General features: G+C 40.5%; 1 protein-coding gene across 10 annotated transcripts in view; it reads right to left on the bottom strand.

Moving 5' to 3' along the window:
* LRP11 (LDL receptor related protein 11) overlaps window positions 1-19,337 on the bottom strand; it is a 63,981-nt gene that overhangs the window by 14,088 nt on the left and 30,556 nt on the right. For 2 of the 10 annotated variants that reach the window (XM_082405504.1, XM_082405502.1), the window contains exons 6-7: window positions 9,096-9,191; window positions 8,446-8,514 (exon numbers count right to left, since the gene is read on the bottom strand). The exons of 1 other annotated variant lie outside the window; for it this stretch is intronic. In XM_082405504.1, coding sequence (XP_082261630.1) covers window positions 8,465-8,514; window positions 9,096-9,191 — 146 coding nt within the window. In that variant the 3' untranslated portion in view covers window positions 8,446-8,464. Of the gene's footprint in view, window positions 1-3,701; window positions 5,000-5,030; window positions 5,349-8,359; window positions 8,394-8,445; window positions 8,515-9,095; window positions 9,192-14,748; window positions 17,555-19,337 lie in introns of those variants that run through there. 7 more of the 10 variants (XM_082405500.1, XM_082405501.1, XM_082405498.1 and 4 more) reach the window with 6 other exon arrangements.

Raw genomic sequence — 19,337 nt, 5'->3', positions numbered from 1 at the left:
TTCAACTTATTCACTAGCCTGTATCCTTCCTAGCCATTATCAACATTTTACTCTATGTAAGTCCCTTTTTTAGGTCTTGGGGATAGAAAAAGGCCCTTACTCTCAAGAAGTTTGCAGTCTGGTTGAGGGGACAGTTTATAAATCTGATAAGACAAACTAAGTGGCATCTGATTGGTACAGACAAATGCTATGCCAAGCATTGCTCTTGGACTTTAAACTTTTTGAATTAAAATTTTTAGGGACTTCCCTGGCGGTCTAGTGGTTGAGACTCCACGCTTCCACTGCAGGGGGCACGGGTTTGACCCCTGGTCAGGGAACTAAGATCCTGCATGCTGCGTGGCGTGGCAAAAAAAAAAAAAATTTTTTTTTTAAATGTTGAATAAAGAGGAATGGATTTTAGGGGAGCATCAATAAATGGGTAAAGATGGAAATAATGAATTTAATTCTATCTATGAACTTTTCTCTTGAAAAGAATTGAATTAATATATGTTTTGGTCAGAGAGAAGAAATGTCTCTTTAATCTTTAGTATTCATAATTTCTAAAATATTTTAGCATTTCATTTTTCCTTATTAGAAGGACTTCTTTACATAATACAAAGGACAACAATAAAAACATTTTTAGAAGTTCCAGCCTAGCGGGGTCCTGTTGAAACAAGGTGATTTTTACAGATTTGATTTTATTAAAGCCAAATCTAGCTCTCAATTAAGAATTAAATTAAGAATTCTATTTTCTAACGAGGGCTTCAACCCTTTCCCAAGTAGTATTTAAAAATGACATTTGGGTTAAAAGTATACATTAACATTGTACAAATATTTTAAATCCCACTGCCCTAATTTTTGAAATCTGCGTTGTTCAAAAAAAAAAGTTGATTACACTTTTAAATTGACTACAAGCTACTTATACTAAAGCATCTTAAAAATTCAATGTATTTTAAAATACAGTAACATTTTAAAATAATAATACTCATGAATTCTTTGAAGGTATTCTTGGCATCTGATTGTCAGCAAGGAATAAAGGTCCTTTAATTTTGTTTCGTTAGAGAGGTAGCCATTTCTGATTTTCAGCTAAACGTTAACAAATTTTCTAATAGTTTGGTATAGCACTAAAATAACTCATGACTATGGTAATTGAAAACTAGTATTGCAAATGAAATAACAAATATGGGTTATTTTTTAAATGTTCTAAATGGGTTCAAAAGGCTAATAACTTAGGTAAGCAGTAAAATTCTTTCAGGGTATAAATCATTTCCTACAACTTACTGTGTTCTTAAAGAACTATATTCAGTAAAACAAACAAGTTCTAATCAGCTTTCAGTTTCCTGTCTCAATTTCTCCTACCACTTTCCAGGAAGATGACAATATTTTGTCCCTGTTGTACTGAAAGGGTGGTCCAAATAGAGTGCCACTAAAAAATCCTGCTTGAAGACAACTGGCTGGCCCATGGGGCCCAAGGAAGTTTGTGTTTATGAATTATAATGTACTAAAAAGGAAAAAAAGTCTGATAATTTCCTTTTGTTTAACCCTTCTCATATCATTGCTACAGTGGTAGTTGTTGGTTCCCCACTTTAGGCTTTATCTTTTTAACTGACTTTGTGTTGCTGGGGCCAGGACTCTGAGAAGTGCTCCCTCGCCTTAGTGCCAGAGTGCTGTGCTGGGCCAGTGAAACCCTCCCCTCTTCCTCATTCTCTCTTTCCCTTTTCCTGTTCTTCACTTCCCTTTCCCTCCTTTCCTTTCCTTTTTCTTTCCTAACGTGAGAGGAAGTTCTACGGCTGCTGGGTCTCAAGAACTCACTGTCACTTGGGTGGAGTGTGCCACCAGGATGGGCATCACAGAATAACACTTGTGGCCAAAGGGCAGGTGACGGCAATACTGAGGGCACCTTAAGCATAAGAGGCAGCAGTCCAAGGGCCTAGGGCAGCTGAGGACATTTGTATTTGAATTCCATGCCCTGAACACTTTTTACTGTGCCCTTTAAAGGACTGCATCACACTGAGTAATTTGTTTTGCCAGCATTATTTGTTTATTTTAATTTTTAGGTGATTATCCTGTCAGGATTTTGCCTAGAAATTACCTTATGGATCAAAGAGCCTGCAGAATTTCCCTGTTAACACTACTGTATCAGTTTTAAATCAATAGTGAAAAGGATATTTTCTAGGGAAAAAGACCTATGCTGCCACTGTCCAGCATCACGAGAGAGGATGTACAGTAGGCACATCACTAGCCCAGGAAAAAATCCAAGTTCAAAATTCCAAGTATGGTTTCTACTGAATGTATCACTTTTGCACCATCGTGAAGTAAAAAAAAAAAAATGTAAGTCGAAGCAACGTAAGCCAAGGACCATCTGTACTAGCAGCTATGATTATATTAAAAGTTGTAAGAAAGGCTTAGGAATATAATAAAATTTATTAAAGAATATTGTACACATAGATATGGGACATCTTTTATCCAGTGTTTCAACACCATAGCAATACTAAATTGTGTTTAGTTTCTTCATGTATAAAAGATGTGCTGAAAGATGCATGCCTCATCAGTTTTTATTTTATTGGATATGGCTATAGGTGACATCCTTCTATATAAAAACAAACTGCACAGCATCACATATAGAGTACAGACATCTTAAGTTCATTCACACAGTCATTTCTCTAAACTCCTTAAGGAGAAATTTAAATCTTTGCTCAATTCTAAAATTCATGCTTGAGTTTCTTAGGAAATAAAAATAACCAATTTCTTTGTTTTCCTAGAACTAGCTATCATTTGTTAATGTATATCTCTGACCCAAATTAAGTCTTTGCTAAAGGAACAGCTTACATCAGGTCCAGTCTAAAAATAGTTTTCTAGAGGGTTTTCAAGTATTTTAAAAGATTTGCCACTTATCGTAAAAAAAACAAAAAACCTATTATGTGAATAGGAACATCACATTATACATTCCTCTCAGTAGAATAATTTCTAGAATGTGCATAGTCCCAGCATTAAGCAATGGTGGAAATAATATGCCTTTAAAATCCTACAGATTAAAAGGTAGGGCTTCCCTGGTGGCGCAGTGGTTGAGAATCTGCCTGCTAATGCAGGAGACACGGGTTCGAGCCCTGGTCTGGGAAGATCCCACATGCCGCGGAGCAACTAGGCCCGTGAGCCACAACTACTGAGCCTGCGCGTCTGGAGCCTGTGCTCCGCAACAAGAGAGGCCGCGACAGTGAGAGGCCCGCGCACCGCGATGAAGAGTGGCCCCCACTTGCCGCAACTAGAGAAAGCCCTCGCACAAACCGAAGACCCAGCACAGCCAAAAATAAGTAAATAAATAAAAATAAAAGTAGCTATTAAAAAAAAAAAAAAAAGTATAGAATGGATTCTTACTGATTTGGGGTTTTTTTTTTTTTATAAATTTATTTATTTATCTTTATTTATTTATGGCTGTGTTGGGTCTTCGTTTCTGTGCGAGGGCTTTCTCCAGTTGCGGCAAGCGGGGGCCACTCTTCATCGCGGCGCGCGGGCCTCTCACTATCGCGGCCTCTCTTGTTGCGGAGCACAGGCTCCAGACGCGCAGGCTCAGTAACTGCGGCTCACGGGCCCAGTTGCTCCGCGGCATGTGGGATCTTCCCAGATCAGGGCACGAACCCGTGTCCCCTGCATTGGCAGGCAGATTCTCAACCACTGCGCCACCAGGGAAGCCCTGATTTGGGGTTTTTAAAAAAAAAAAAAAGGTAAAAGATGCTAAGCTAGATGCTGGTTTTCTGTAAAGATGAATTTGTGCAAAACTCCCTTATGCTCTGGGAGTACATAAGCCTGGCACTAGCTGTGTGCACACTATAACATTTTAGAGCATTAAATAAATAACGGAAAAACTGCATCACTCCACTGAATGGAAGAACCGCTGATACTTAAAACACGTGACATTTTTACAAAAGCTGTACCCAGAAATCCATTCAGTGTTCTGTTTTTCAATTTGAATGCAGTTTTTCTCTTCCATCAACACATACTAATGCTGAAAACCAGTGACTATATAAATGAGCTGCTGTGTTCTGGACCATCGAGCAGTGTTGAGCAGATACAAGAACTAATCATCCTCCTTGCTCATTTTTCCCTCAGCTAGGTTTCTGTTAAAAGTTTTGACCTGCCAGGTTCTCTGCTTCCATGACCATGTTAGAGCTATTTGTAATTCAAAGTCTGAGTCACTCTCCTTTTGGAGAATGAAGGAGCCACTTACATGACACGATGTCAGGCATTGGGAAGAACTCATATGCACCTTCCCTAGGCCTTATTGACCTGTTCATTAGGTTTATAACTTAGATATTCCTGCCGTGGATAACATCTCATTGAAGGTGTACACTCACTTGAGCTCCATCCTCAGAAATAAATAGGTTTTGAAGAGGAGAAGAAAAAGGAGAACACTGGAAGCTTAAAGTGAGAAATGGGAGGGCCACAGGACAAGGGAAGTGGGGTGGTATAAAGTGCCAATGGCTGGCTTCTAGAAAGTAAAGAGTTAACACTGCCTTTCTCAGGAACCTCTAGAGACTCTGAATTTTCTGCCTTGGCTAATTGCAAATTTCTGTTTTTAGGGATAGCTTATGTAAATCAGAATTAGATTTGTAAAAGTCTTTAATCATATGGACTCCTCTCTAAATTTCAAAATATTTCACATACTTCCCAAGGAAAATCAATAAATAAAAACAAAGGTTTAGTATTTGCAGAATCTTCAGCGTTTTCAGTAGTTTCCTTAGTTAAACAGAAGAGGTTAAAACCAAAACAAAACAAAAAACAGAAGAGGTTATAAATATCAGAACCCAAAATATATACAAATTATAAGTGAAACATGTCCTTGCCCTCAGCTATTTAAATTACACTTATTATAGATACATCCCATTTATGAGGTAGTCAGACTCCTCAGATGTAATGGGACGAGCCTTTTTAAGTTTCTGTTTCACCAGCCGTAGTCGACAAGCAACCATGAGAAGCAGCAAAGCAGTGATAGCCAAACCCAGGGCCAGGGGTAGCACTGCACCTGTGCAAAGGTCGGAAATGAACAGGGTAGGTCAGTGGTTAATACCAATAACAGCCACAATCCACTATATGATAAGCACTGTGCATGCACTGTTTTATTTAATCTGAACAACTCAAGTAGGTACTTATATTACCTCCATTTTGCAGATTAACTGAGGTGCAGAAAGATTAAGTAATTGGCCTAAGAGCACATAGCTTGTAAGTTGCAGGTCTAGGTCTCAAACGAAGAGTTCCTTAAAACCAAATTGTGTACCCGGTTCCTATAAAATTTATATGCCATCAGCGGGTACAAACGTTGCAGTCAGATTACCCTTATATCCAACTGTAATAGACATTCTGTAAATAGACAACTGTAAAGACATTGTGACCATAGGAAATATCTTCATTGCAGTCATAGCTTACATCTATGGATTCATACATGATCATTCACCATTAAAATAAGTATGGACTAACTCCTGATTTTTTGCTCTGGTTAGGGCTTTAAGAAATTTTTGTTTCCTAAATCCAGAGAACCTACTCTCAGCCAGTAGAACCATTATTGAAAACTTGAGGAAAAAAAATCTCTAGTTCTCCTTCATAGGTTTTCTTCCCTGTGGGATTGATCCTAGACACCTAGACTAAAAGCAGCTTTTACTCCTCCTTCAGGAGTCTGGAAGGAACAGTGTGTACCCCAGATCAGTCTTTCTTTCTTATCAAGCTCAGCAGGGTCTATTCTTAGTCTGATCTGCTCTGTAGTCAGGCCAGGCTTGGAGATGATATGGTGGAACTATTTTTAGCTACAGGGGTCTTGCCAACTGGTGGAACTACAGGAGCAAAAACCTCCATTGCATAAGCTGATTTCATAACATTTTCTTTCATTTACTTATTCATTTTGCATAAATTAACAGCCATGTGCCTGACACTGGTAATCAAAGATAATAAAGAGCGCTTTATAGATTAAGTAATTTAATTCTCACAACCACCATATGAGTTCGTACTTTTATTATCCCCATTTTACAAATGAGGGAACTAAGCATTGAGAATTAAGTGACTTGATATCTCTCAGTATGGAAGAGTCAGGATATGGCCCCAGACAGTACTGTTCCAGAACTACTATGGTATACCACTTCTCCAAAAGTTAAATGAGATTGTTTTTTAATGACTTCAAGTCTGGGTAGACAGACATTTACATGAAAAGATACAATAAAGTATTACAGTTACTATGGTAGAATTATATACAAAGTACAGATATAAAAAGGAGTGGTCCATGTATCTCGTTCCTAGGATTTTTGCTCAAGTGACTTAGATGTATGATGGAGCTTGCTTGGGGTGGGTGAGGGAGATTATTTTTCGACAGTTTCAAATTGAGATGCCGACAGCCAACCCAGGTAGAATTTTCTCTAGGCTCTTTGATGATTTGGGCCTGAACATGTGGGGACCTTCAGCGTTAAGGTGATGGTTGCAGGGACGAAAGTGGGTGAGACCGCCAGAGAGGAAGGGAGAAGGGGGCCAGGGACAAGGCCCCAGGGAGCACCAACATTTCAGAGGGCGGACAAGGAGGAGAACCAAGGCACACAGGAAGAGCCAGGTCAGAGAAATGGTCGGCAACCAACAGAGAAGGGAGTCCTGGAAGCAGAGGGACGAGGCTATTTCAAGAGGAAAGTGGTCAGCGGAATCAAATCCTAAGGAGAGGTCAAATGAGGTGAAGCCTGGAGAGGCCGCCGCACTTAGCAACTGGGAATTCATTTACAGGGAGATTGAAGGCTGAGGGATGCTGTTTTGTTTTTTATATGTTTTTAGAGATCTGAATGCGTCTAGGGGAATGAACCAGTAGAGATTATAAACACTGGGAGTTAATACATGATGGAGAAACAGACGAGGAGATAAGGAGCTGCATCAAGGTCAGGGGGAGAGACTGACCTTGGAAAGAGGGGACACCTTTTCCTTCAAGTGCTGGAGGAAAAGAAGAGAGGGTGGGTACCGACAGGTGTTTACATTTGGGGGTAAGTAACTGATGAAGTTCACTCCTAATAGCTTTGATTTTCTGAGCTTAAAACCAGTCCCAGGTATAGCTGGCCTTCTCTCCAAGACAAGAGGGCCTGGAGCTGAGTACATACTAATGGCATTTCAACCTCTGGTTTATTTGTGGAATCCTAGGTAAAACTCCTGAACAAGATTCTCAGGAACAGTCTGAGAGTTCAGTCTGGGTTCAGGAGGGTGAGATGAGGAAGTTGCATTAGTGACTCTTGGTACAAGACAGTCTTTTGGGTGAGGCCAGTATTCCCATAGAGAATTATGAAAGATAAAAATCTGTGATAAGCCAACAGTCTATAATTTGATTCTAGAGCTGGCACATACATTCCAGTTTCCTAATGGCGACCTTGAGGAAAGAAGTTTTGAAAGGGCTAAGTTTGGACCTGAGGGTGCCAGTTCCCCCTGCATCTTCCTGTACTAGCCACAGAAGATGGATATGTTAAAAAGGAATTGGGCAAAAAAAAGAGACTTTGGTCAACCCCCAAAGAAACCCTGGGAACCCCAAACCATTTCTTACCAACTGGAACCCAATACCCAGCCCCAGCTCTGCTTGTTCAGGGTAGGAAAATGATTAGAGGCTGCCCTTCTAAGTGCGCACAACTTGTTAAAAACACCAGCATTTAGGCTGCAGGGGAAGAGAGCTGTGGCTGAAGACCCCAGTCCCAAGTCTGGGGCTCAGAGGTAGCTATGGCAACAATAAAACCACATACAATCTAGGGGAATTTTCTGTTTGCCAAAGTCAGATATGAGGTTGCTGAACTGTCAAATCTGATTCCTGATTAATGCTTTGATGACAAAGAAGATGAAGTCTCCCATAAAGTACTTGCTAGGATACTGAAAATTATTCTTGACTTTTAAATACTCAGTTGGCATAGTTTCTTCAGTGTTTTTAGTTTAGGTAATTTGAGATTTAAAATTTCCCAACCCCTTCTAAAACACATCACGATAGTTTTCTTAGAAACCAGCTAAGGGGATGAATTCGGCATTCTGTTCCTAAAACTGGGAGTGACACTCAAATATGTAACAATTAGGACAGGCACCAGGCAATCAGAACTGAGGCTCTCTGGATACATCTGGGCATGGGGGTAAGGGGCAGGCCCGGTTCTCTCTGTATGTCGACAGGGGATGGGTGTTTTTATTCAAACATCCTGGGACAGGCTAAGTCCAACAGGCCAGCATCTAGGTACTTGATACCTGGGTTATTTTAGCCATCTATTATTTAAGAAGACTACTCCTAGGGTAAAAAGAAAGTTTTCTCAATGTTTAGATCCATAGCTTAATAATCATATTTTGTTCTCCTAAATTTTCTTTTACTAATTAGCTTGTGAGATTTAGGATTAAAACTTACCTTTCTACAGGACTATCTTGAAAGTATTTTCTTTCTAGTTAAAAATAACCAAAATTATGAAATTACAGTATTCTTCTTCCACTTACTAAATATCCCCTGTACCACCTACACCCTTTCCCCATTCCTGCTGTCTTCCGTCTTTGTCACTGGAGCACCTGGAGAGAGAATTGGGTACTCTAAGACCTCTGCCCTTGTTGATCACAAATAACAATCACAATAGCCATCATTTATATGGCTTATTGCATGAGCCAAGCAATATGCTAAATGCTCTATAATGACTGTCCCATTTATTCTCCCTAACAGCTCTGTGAGGCAGGTATAGTTATTATGTTCATCGACCAATGAGGAAATTGAGATCCAGAGAGAGAAGATAACCTGCCCAAGGTCATCGAGTTAGTGATGGACGAAGGATTTGAACCTTGGCATCTGGTTCTTAACCACTATGTCCTGAGTATCACTTGTTCCACACAATGTTACACCTGGAAGGGACTGTAGTGATTATCCAGTCCAATCAACTTATAGAAGAGGAAGCTGAGGTCCAAAGATGTGAAGATACTAGTTCAAGAGTCCCAGGATGAAGTATGATATAGGAGATGAGAATATACTAGTTCTTCTGACCTATAGATCCCTGTTCTTATCATAAACTCTTGCAGATTCATCTAATAACCTCAGCTACAGGATATGTGGTTCTGTAAATGTTTCTACTCTGCAAGGAATTTCCAAGGTAAACGTTTACCTGCTTCTGGGGCTGGGTGTTCCCCTCCTCCTCGATTGCTCTTTGACTCAAAAATATAATTTTCCTCTTTTCTGTGCTTCCCTGAGGAACCACTATCTGTGGAAAATAAATAAAGCATATTGAAAGTACATCAGAAACTTCAGGGAACAGACATGAAAATAGATCCTTATTTATTTTTTAAGGATGGACTTAAAACCACTGGACAGAGATGGGGGAAAAAGCACACTGTCCCAGAACTCCCTCCCCGACCCAGAGAAGGAAGGAAAGACTTCAGCTAGAGAAGTCAAGGGTAGTCTTGGACTTTATGCCATGGAATGCAGAAACAGTCCAGAAACGTTTTTCTTTAGAAAATGAACGGTGAGCATACACAAGGCACTCAGACACGCTACTTCACTTTCTCACCTCAACGCTGCTTGGCAGGCATTAATAGCTGCATTTTTTTCTGGTCAGACTCAGAGAGGTTCAGCACTTACCCGGGTTCATTCAAGTAGTCAGTGGATCATAGGGCTGAGATTTAAACTCAGGTGTGTCTAACTGCTTGTTGGTGGAAACCAGCACTTCTGATTTAATGACAGGCTGTTAATTGTTTAACTGTTCTATTCAGTTATACTACTGAGAGCAAATATAAAGAAAGATCAAATCTCAGGATTTTTATCTCAGGTTCTGATGAGCCATGGCTGTGTCATTCTACTATTTGCCATCTAGGAATTCATAGCATTTGTGTGCTTATTATATTGACAGTATGGTAATTAAGGAGTTACCCTCAGGCTGTAGTTTAATTTCAAGTGAGATTTTTGCAAAATATGTTGCTTACTGGAAATGAACTGGAAGTGATCTGCTGACATGAGGAATTTTATGAAGAAACAAACAAAAAAATGAAAGCTTCTTTACTCATTTGGCATCAACAGAAATGTTCGTAACACCTGCAACTAAAATAAGACTATTCAAAAGTAGTACCTAAAATTCCTTGGTAATTTGTAATAAGAAGTATACATGAATTCACTAAGGATCACAAAATCAACTGCAAAATGGAAAACTGCGAAGTTATTCCAGATACCTACTAGAGCCAGAAAAAGCAATGATTTAAAATGATCATTGTAGTCACGTGTTAATGCTGTTAAACAGAAGGGGCTGTCAATACCTTTATTTCATTAAGGCATCCTTAATGCTCCTTTTCACTCAGCCCTTCATGCTATCAGTCACCACAGCAAGCAAACCTCTTCTCCGCCTCTGGGCCGCACGCAGCCTTAGGTCTCCACCACCTATGCCTCGGGAACTGCCAGAGCCTCCTCCCTGGCCTTTCTGCTTTCAGACGTTCCTACTGGAGTGTGCCTGCAAAGGCGACTCATCCCACTGACTCAGCATCAGTGCAGTTAGATCAGCCCATGTCTGCCTCTCTCGGCCAAGGTCACAGCAGGTTCACGGCATTCTACTGTGCCTCTAGAAGACCATGCGTGCCAGCCTAAATATAGCCGATAATTTGGGCTTCCTTCGTAAACTCGAGCCCAACGAGGAGAGAGATGAGTAAGGCATAAGCAATTTCCTGTACGCTAGAGAACCAGATGTATCTTTCAAATTGAATTCTACCCTTGTCTACTTTACTGTAGTGGTGGAAACCCCACTCCCTCCCAAACAGGGAGGGGAGGAAAAAGAAGAGGAACATCCAGGGTGAGACTGTAAAAGAAGACGGTGACCATCGAGGAACCAAAGGGGAAAGAGACAGCCAGGTAACTGCTATTAGTGGCTGGGCTTCTCAGTCCATGAAGGAAAGTGATTGTCACCTGAGGCTGTGGATACCTGTGTCCCAGTAAGATGGGGACAGGGAATATTGAATCTAAATGACAGGGCTGCTGTAGCACTGGGGCCATAGTAAAGTTAGGCTCTTGTCCACATGGCAAGGTGTTTTCAACACCTTCGGATTTTGTGGACCAATGAAAATTCAAAGTAATTTTGGGGGCCAATTTAGGGTTGTCAATTTTTAATTTTGCCAAGTAAAGACATTAAAAGAAATGACCATTTACTAAGGCTATCACCTTCACTTCATTGTAAAGTAAGGATATGTCTAAAAGCCCAAATCATAAAGGATTTAATACATAAAAAGGACAGTTCTTTAAACTGAATAAATTTAGCCTTATAAAAAACTCATTACATTGTGCTTTCTTTTCTCATTTTGTCATGGGTGGATGAAAGCTTTATCATGGATGGTACTGTTCCTTCTCAATTAGCTTTGGGTACTGAAGTCGCTAAATTCTGTTATTATCCTTTTTGACTCAGCCTGTGCAAGAACCCTTGGTCAAATCGTCAAGGCTCTCCATGTTGCCTTCTCTTCCCGACAAGCACTCATCAGTTTGGGCAGCTGGGGTACCCTGCTTAAGCAATTTTCATTCCCAATTCCATGTGCTCACGCCATTAATTGAAACCTTGGCTTTCCACTTATTCAGGTTCTTTCTACCCATACCTTGGCGCATGACTGAACGCCTACAACCATCACAAAGCCAGGGCTCACCTGTCCCCTAGGCACAGTGGGCACAGAGCTCAGAGCCCATGGTACTTTTACTTTTAGGGGCCCACAAAAAGGTTTTAATTTCTTTTCTTTCCTTTTTTTTTTTTTTTTTGGCCACGATGCGAGGCTTGCAGGATCTTAGTTCCCTGACCAGGTACTGAAGCCAGGCCACGGCAGTGAAAGTGCCGAGTTCTAACCATTGGATCGCCAGGGAATTCCCTTTAATTTCTTTTAAAAATCACAAAAACCAGGAAAGTCCCTGGTAGTCCAGTGGTTTGGACTCTGCACTTTCACTGCCAAGGGCAGTGCAGCCAAAAAAAAAAAAAAAGAAAATCACAAAAAACAGGAATATAATAATAATAAATATATAATAGTGAATCCAGCCGGTGTCATATTCATCTCTATACCAACACAGTAATTTTACACACACACACACACACACATACATATACGTATATATGTGTGTGTGTGTGTTTATATATATATATATATATTTTTTTTTTTTTTTTAAATGGAGGAAGGGGCCCATGAAGTGCCTAGGGCCCAGAAAGTCATAGTACAGCTCTACAAGTAGCCAACCCAACTACTCCAGTGCTCATGGATCTCTTTCTTCTGTGTTTCTAATGCCCTAACAGAAAGTACATACAAGCAGGGCTCAATGGCGCTGTAGCTGCTTCCTGGCTCTGTAGCTAAGAGAGAAGGTCCTCGAGCACACAGCAAGGCTTGCTGCACAAGCCATCCTCCCGCTGGGGCTGGTATTAGACTGTTAAGTTAAATCCTGGCTTCATCATTTACTAGCTGTGTGACCTTGTCTGAGGTCTGAAACCCTCTGTGCCTCACTGTCTTCATCTAAAGATGTGGATAATGATCTGAACACATCACTAGGTTGCTGTAAAGACCACAGGAGTGGACAGTGACAGGCACTCAGTGAGTACTGTCACCAGTGATAAATTTGGAAGTGGAAAGATCACATGGCTGAGAACTCATGTCTAATTTTTTAAAAATAATGAGCCAGAAATAAAAACACCAAAATGTACCAGTCTCCAATTCTTTTCAGAAGATTAACTGGCTTGTCTTTCATCCAATGGAAAAATATAAAATACAATCATACCCCAAATATATTATGGGTTCAGTTCCAGACTACTGCAATAAACTGAGTCACATGAATTTTTTGGTTTCCTAGTGCATATAAAAGTTGTTTTTACACTATACTGTAGTCTATTAAGTGTACAAAAGCACATATCTAAAAAATCAATGTACATACCTTAATAAAAAATACTTTATTGCTAAAAAATGCTAACCATCACCTGAGCCTTCAGTGAGTCGAAATCTTTTTGTGATAGTAACATCAAGATCACTGGCCGTATATACAGATGGCCAAGAGGCACATGAAAAGATGCTCAACATCGTTAATTATTAGAGAAATGCAAATCAAAACTACAATGAGGTACCAACTCACACCAGTCAGAATAGCCAACAAATAACAAATGCTGGAGAGGGTGTGGAGAAAAGGGAACCCTCCTACACTGTTGGTAGGAATGTAAGTTGGTGCAGCCATGATGGAAAACACTCTGGAGGTTCCTCAGAAAACTAAAAATAGAATTACCATATGATCCAGCAATCCCACCCCTGGGCATATATCCGGACAAAACTACAATTCAAAAAGATACGTGCACCCCTATGTTCATAGCAGCACTATTCTCAGTAGCCAAGACATGGAAGCAACGTATATGTCCATCGACAGATGAATGGATAAAGAAGATGTAGTACATATATACAATGGAATACTACTCAGCCATAAAAAAGAACAAAATAATGCCATTTGCAGCAACACGGATGCAACTAGAGATTATCACACTAAGTGAAGTAAGTCAGAAAGAGAAAGACAAATACCATATGATATTAGTTATATGTAGAATCTAAAATATGACACAAATGAACCTGTCTACGAAACAGAAAGAGAATCACGGACATAGAGAAAAGACTGGTGGTTGCCGAGGGGGAGGGGTTGGGGGAGGGATGGAGTGGGAGGTTGGGGTGAGCACATGTAAGCTCTTATATATATTGATAGAATGGATAAACAAGGTCCTACTGTATAGCACAGAGAACAATATTCAATATCCTATGATAAACCATAATGGAAAAGAATATTAAAAAAAAGAATGTATTTATATGCATAACTGAGTCACTTTGCTGTATAGCAGAAGTTAACACAACATTGTAAATCAACTGTACTTCAACTAAAAAAAAAGGATCACTGGTCACAGATCACCATAAATATAATAATAATGACAAAAAAAGTTTGAAATATTGCAAGAGTTACCAGAACGTGACACAGAGACACCAAGTAAGCAAATGCTGTTGGAAAAATGGCACCAATAAACTTACTCAACGCAAAGTTGCCATGAACCATCAATTTGTACAAAATGCTGTATCTGCAAAGTGCAACAAAACGAGGTATGCCTATAAGTGCATTCACAATTTCCCCCCTCTGTCTCTTTCCAATGGAGATGAGAGATCGTTCATCTTAATTCTGGAGAGGAACTCAGGACTGGGACTACCCCTACACTGTTTCCATTTTTGATTTGAAGTAACGGTCTTATAGGCTGGTAGCTCTCTTGCCACTGGACTTGAATGTTCTAGCAAAAATTCATATAGCGCTAGCAGTTACTGAGAGACATAAATTATATTTACACATAATATCTCATGCAATCTTTGTAGCAACACTGTGAGAAGATATTATCTTCTTACAGGTAAGGAGATGAAGTTCAGTGATGTTAATTACCTGGTTGCTAATTCAGTGGTACTAGAATTAGAACCCAGGACTGATCCAAAGCAGGAGCTTTTCCACTGAACCATACTGCTCTCAAAGTCACAGCTCTGAGAACTGATAGTCGATACCATATTTATTTACTCATATTTTAGCAAACTAATACTCAAATCTAGGCAAAATCACAAATTTACGTTTCCTTAGGAAGGTCTGGGACAAGGCTGTACTAGGGATGCAGTAGAGAAATAGGTTAATTGTTCTTGGAAAGGAGACCTTGCCTTGGAGATGGGTTCATTTAAACAACTATACAAGTTCATTTTGAATCTTCAGTTGTCACATTTGAAAAGTATTTTCTTAAATGCCTTCATTCCCTGGGGAGAGGGCAGTGCACACAGGAGACTTCAGAAGACACAACCGTCATGGACTCTAGAATTTCCTAGGGGACCTTCCCTGCCCTCTTGGTATTTGAAATGTGAATTTCTGTTTTCTACATTTTTGAAGGAACTGACCATAATTTCCCAGACTGCCTGATTCACTCTTCCTAGACATCAGCATATGGAATGGCACAGAAAAATGCCTCACCTCCATACATCCTATCATAGGCTCTAACCAACGCAGCAGTCAGAACAAAACAAGAAAATTCCATCATTTACTTATGCAAATAATCCACTTTGGTAATGATCCTTTTAGAAGGGTTAGGAAATTATTTTTCCCCTCTTCTGAATGATCTATTGTGTTATGTTTATCATGCATAGCTACGCATTCACAGAGAGAGCTGGAAGCTGGATGGAAGTTATTTTAATTTCATTTTCAGTCACCATAGAACAGGCAGGCATGTTCCAGAGGGAAGTTGGAAAACCAACAGGGAAAGTGGCTACCATATGGGCCTGCCTTCCAGAATGTTCTATAGCTTCCTGTGACCCCTGCCAACTAACACAGACCACAGAATTGTCCTTTCTCACTATTCACTGGTAGACCACACTGCATGTGTGCAAAACAGGTAAGAGGAAGCTCTCTTCAGGAAATGCTCTGGATTGTCCTAGGACGAGATCACAGCTAACCAGTGACAGCTGGTCTGCTCATACTGGAAATGTTATTTAGGCCTCATTATAGTCATAAAACTCACTGGCATTCTCTTTGCTCGTTTTCATATTGTTTGTACTAGGCAGCCTTGAAAAAGCCTCTACAGCTTGCCAAAGATTAGTTTAAAGGAGTTCCAAGTTCATTTTTGGAGGCAGGCTAAGAAAACTATCAGTGTTTACGAACATATTTGTATTTGGCTGGAGGGTAATATTTTAATCCTAGCAGAATGCTGCAGGTATTCAACTAACTTCTAGATAAAATAAACCGTGTCATTTTGTTTAAAACCAAGTGGTTCCTTGGGACTGACCCAAGTGGGTCAGATGTCACAAAATAGAATTTACTGTATAAACCATCTATAGATTTCAAATAATAAAATTATGTAGTCCCCACTACAGTGACCAAAGCTTTTAGACTGATACCTCGTAGAAGGTAGGAGGTGCCTTTTCCAAGACCAGTGTTTCTCTCAGTGCCCCAGAATACTTGGGTATGCTTAAAGGCATCTGCTGATTATAGCTCATTAGATGACATTGTCCAAAGAAGTGAGTAGGTCAATGAAAGAGGACGACTCCCTTCAAAATAAGTTTGTGGAAATAACCATCTGATTATCTTCATTTGTGATAAGTACATTTCCTTTAACTGGATTTCCATTCATTTGAGAATCCAGTTGATTCCTGCCACCATGTTGGAACATAATAGACTATTCAGCTGTGCTGCTTAATAGGCTTCAACACATTCAAACCACCTTCCCAGAAGTGTTGCTATATAGTTTCAAAATGGTTTCTCAATTAGAATAAAGATAGTTCAACGGAATGAAAATATGAAATACGGGGCATGTGAAAAAATTCCTTTAAATATCCTTTGTGAGAATGTCCTCTCTGAATAAAATACTTTCCATAGTAACGCAAAGGTAGAAGTTGCTCGCTCATTACCTCCAGAGATAAGGCAAACAGCGAGGCTTTGGCATATTTAGCATGGGAATCCGAGAAAGTGCAGGCAGAAACCCTCACCTCTATACAGAACGTTGTGCGTTCTACTAAATCCATGCCTTAATCTGGATCCTTAAAGAATTTGGCTAACCTGCTGGGCTGAACATGAATTCTCATTTCGAAAACAAAAACAAACAAAAAAGCAGATTCAGTGTGAATGTGGATACACTGCCACTTTTCTAGCACTCTGCAGAGCTGGAAACCAGATTTCTTTCCTTCGGCTGGGTCAGATACAAGGGGACAGACAGCCTTTGAATGGATGACTTGGGCCATGCAGGCAACAGGCCCTGCAACTGCAACCATCTTCAACAGCACAGCCGCTGTGCTATTGCATCCCAAGCAAGCGCAAGCCCCGCTGCGACACTGTGATCCGCTCCGACGATTCTAAGAGGTCGGAGTGTGTGTTCACTGGTGGAACTGAATATTCGCACACACCCTTAACTTCATCCTTAGTAACATGCTTGGGATAAATTCCCAAGGGCAGGATAATTGGGTCAAGGCATACATACAAAGCTTCAGAAACTGCCCTCTGGAAGACTATACTAATTTGAATCCCACCAAAAGTATGTGAGACTTGTTTCTCTGTACTCTTTTCTTTAAAGACTTTTTTTTAAAGGTCAAGTCTTATTTATTTATTTATGGCTGCGTTGGGTCTTCGTTGCTGCGCGTGGGCCTTCTCTAGTTGCGGTGAGCGGGGTCCACTCTTCACTGCAGTGGGCGGGCCTCTCATCGTGGTGCCTTCTCTTGTTGCACAGCACGGGCTCTAGACGTGCTGGCCTCAGTAGCTGTGGCGCACGGGCTCAGCAGTTGTGGCGCACGGGCCCAGTTGCTCCACAGCGTGTGGGATCCTCCCGGACCAGGGCTCGAACCCGTGTCCCCTGCATTGGCAGGCAGATTCTTAACCACTGCGCCATCAGGGAAGTCCCGTACTCTTTCCTTTTTTTAAAAATATTTATTGGCTGCATCCGGTCTTAGTTGCACACATGGTATCTTTTATTGCAGCGCACGGGCTCTTCATTGCAGTGTGCGGGCTTCTCTCTAGTTGTGGCTCGTGGGCTCAGTGGCCCCGTAGCATGTGGGATCTTAGTTCTCTGACCAGGGATCAAACCGGCATCCCCTGCATTGCAAGATGGATTCTTAACCACTGGACCACCAGTATCTCCCTCTCTGTACTCTTATAAGCATTATTATTATGTTTTCGCCTTTGCCAATGTGATACATGAAAAACTGCATCTCATTACTTTCTGTACACATTATTAGTATTAATCTTAGTATCTCTTTAGCGTCTCTTCAATGAGTTAAGTGTTATTTATCCTCACAAGTCTGCGGGGGAAGGAGGCAGCAGAAAAATTAACTTGTTCATATTTACTGTACTAGCTGATGATCCTTGTAAAACTCAGGCATAGGTCACAAACAATAATGCATTTTTAAGTCTATTATGTTATGCTGAATATAACATAATTTCAAATCACATGAAATTGGAGGCTGGGGATTCCAGTCTGGTGGTCTCAGGGATTAACAGAAGAGGAGGGAGAAGGGGGATGCTGTCCAAACAGAAACCACGTGTTGTGGGAGCCCTTTCTAACACTTTCAAGGTTCTATTCTTTCCTTCCCACTTTCTTTACCCTGGACTTTTTTTTTTTTTTTTTATGTAATATTTTAGCTGTGCTGCTCAGCATGCGGGATTTTAGTTCCCCAAACAGGGATCAAACCCGTGCCCCCTGCAGTGGAAGTGCAGAGTCCTAATCACTGGACCGCCAGGGAATTCCCACCCTGGACTTTCAAAATTTGTGTTTTTGATGGACATTTAATAACGTATAAAAATACTCATAAGTGAGAAAAATATAAGTTTTGTAAAAATAATATCCTAATTTTGTTAAAAGTGAATAAATGTATGTGTGTATGTATATAAGTAAAAGTAACTGGAAGAAAACGCAACAAAATGTTAATGGTGAGTTTTGCTAGATGATTTAAATTTTCTTCTTTATAGTTTTCTATATTTTCCAAATTTTCTACAGTAAATACATATTACTTTAGTGATTAGGAAAAATAATACATAGTATAAATAACAACTGGATATTAATCTCTCTGCATCTGTGAAACTCCATTCTTTACATCTTCATAGCCCAAGTCAAAGGCTTATTATCAACAAGAACAAAAATAGAGATGCAGGGACTTCCCTGGCGGTCCAGTGGTTAGGACTTCGCACTTCCACTGCAGGGGGCACAGGTTTGATCTCTGGTCGGGGAACTAAGATCCCGCATGCTGCTGCGCCATGTGGCAAGGCCAAAAAATTTTTTAAAAAATAGAAATGCAAAAATATTTTAGATTGGGTGTCAACTATCATTAACTGGTGGTGGCAGCCTGGAGCATTATTTGCAAAAGGGTTCTGAGGCTGAGTCCTCAACCCCCAGGAGATAAAGCTGGGATCACAGAGCAATATCTAGCATGGACAAGAGCTAATGGAGGCATGCGTGAGCGTCAGGCTTTTCATATTCCCCAAAACAGATACCAGGCTAGAAGGGCCTTAGGGGTCATCTGGTTGAAGCTTTTATTAACTGATGAGGAAACTGAGGTCCAGAGACATGAAGCAACTACTCAGGGTTCTAAAGGCAGAGCCATGACTAGAACCTAACAAAGGAGACTGGCCTTTGGTCTCCACTCTGCCTTCAGCTAATTCATTCAAGTTCATGTGTGCCTCTCGTCCACAGTGACGGAGCAAGAGTTCACCCATTGTGGCCTCCAAGAACTCAGTTCTCTCTGTCAACTTCATCCCTGCTGCCCAAAACACCTGGTCTCCCCTTACTCTGTTTCTTAGGTGACTGTCTTCTCCATACAAACATTCCATATGGAGAAAATGGATTCAAACAAATCCCAAGGTTTGGAAGGAGTGGCAAAAT

Source organism: Balaenoptera borealis (genome assembly GCF_965194805.1).
Source record: "Balaenoptera borealis genome assembly, chromosome: 9".
Taxonomy (NCBI): domain Eukaryota; kingdom Metazoa; phylum Chordata; class Mammalia; order Artiodactyla; family Balaenopteridae; genus Balaenoptera; species Balaenoptera borealis.
This window is presented reverse-complemented; position numbering and strand designations above follow the sequence as displayed.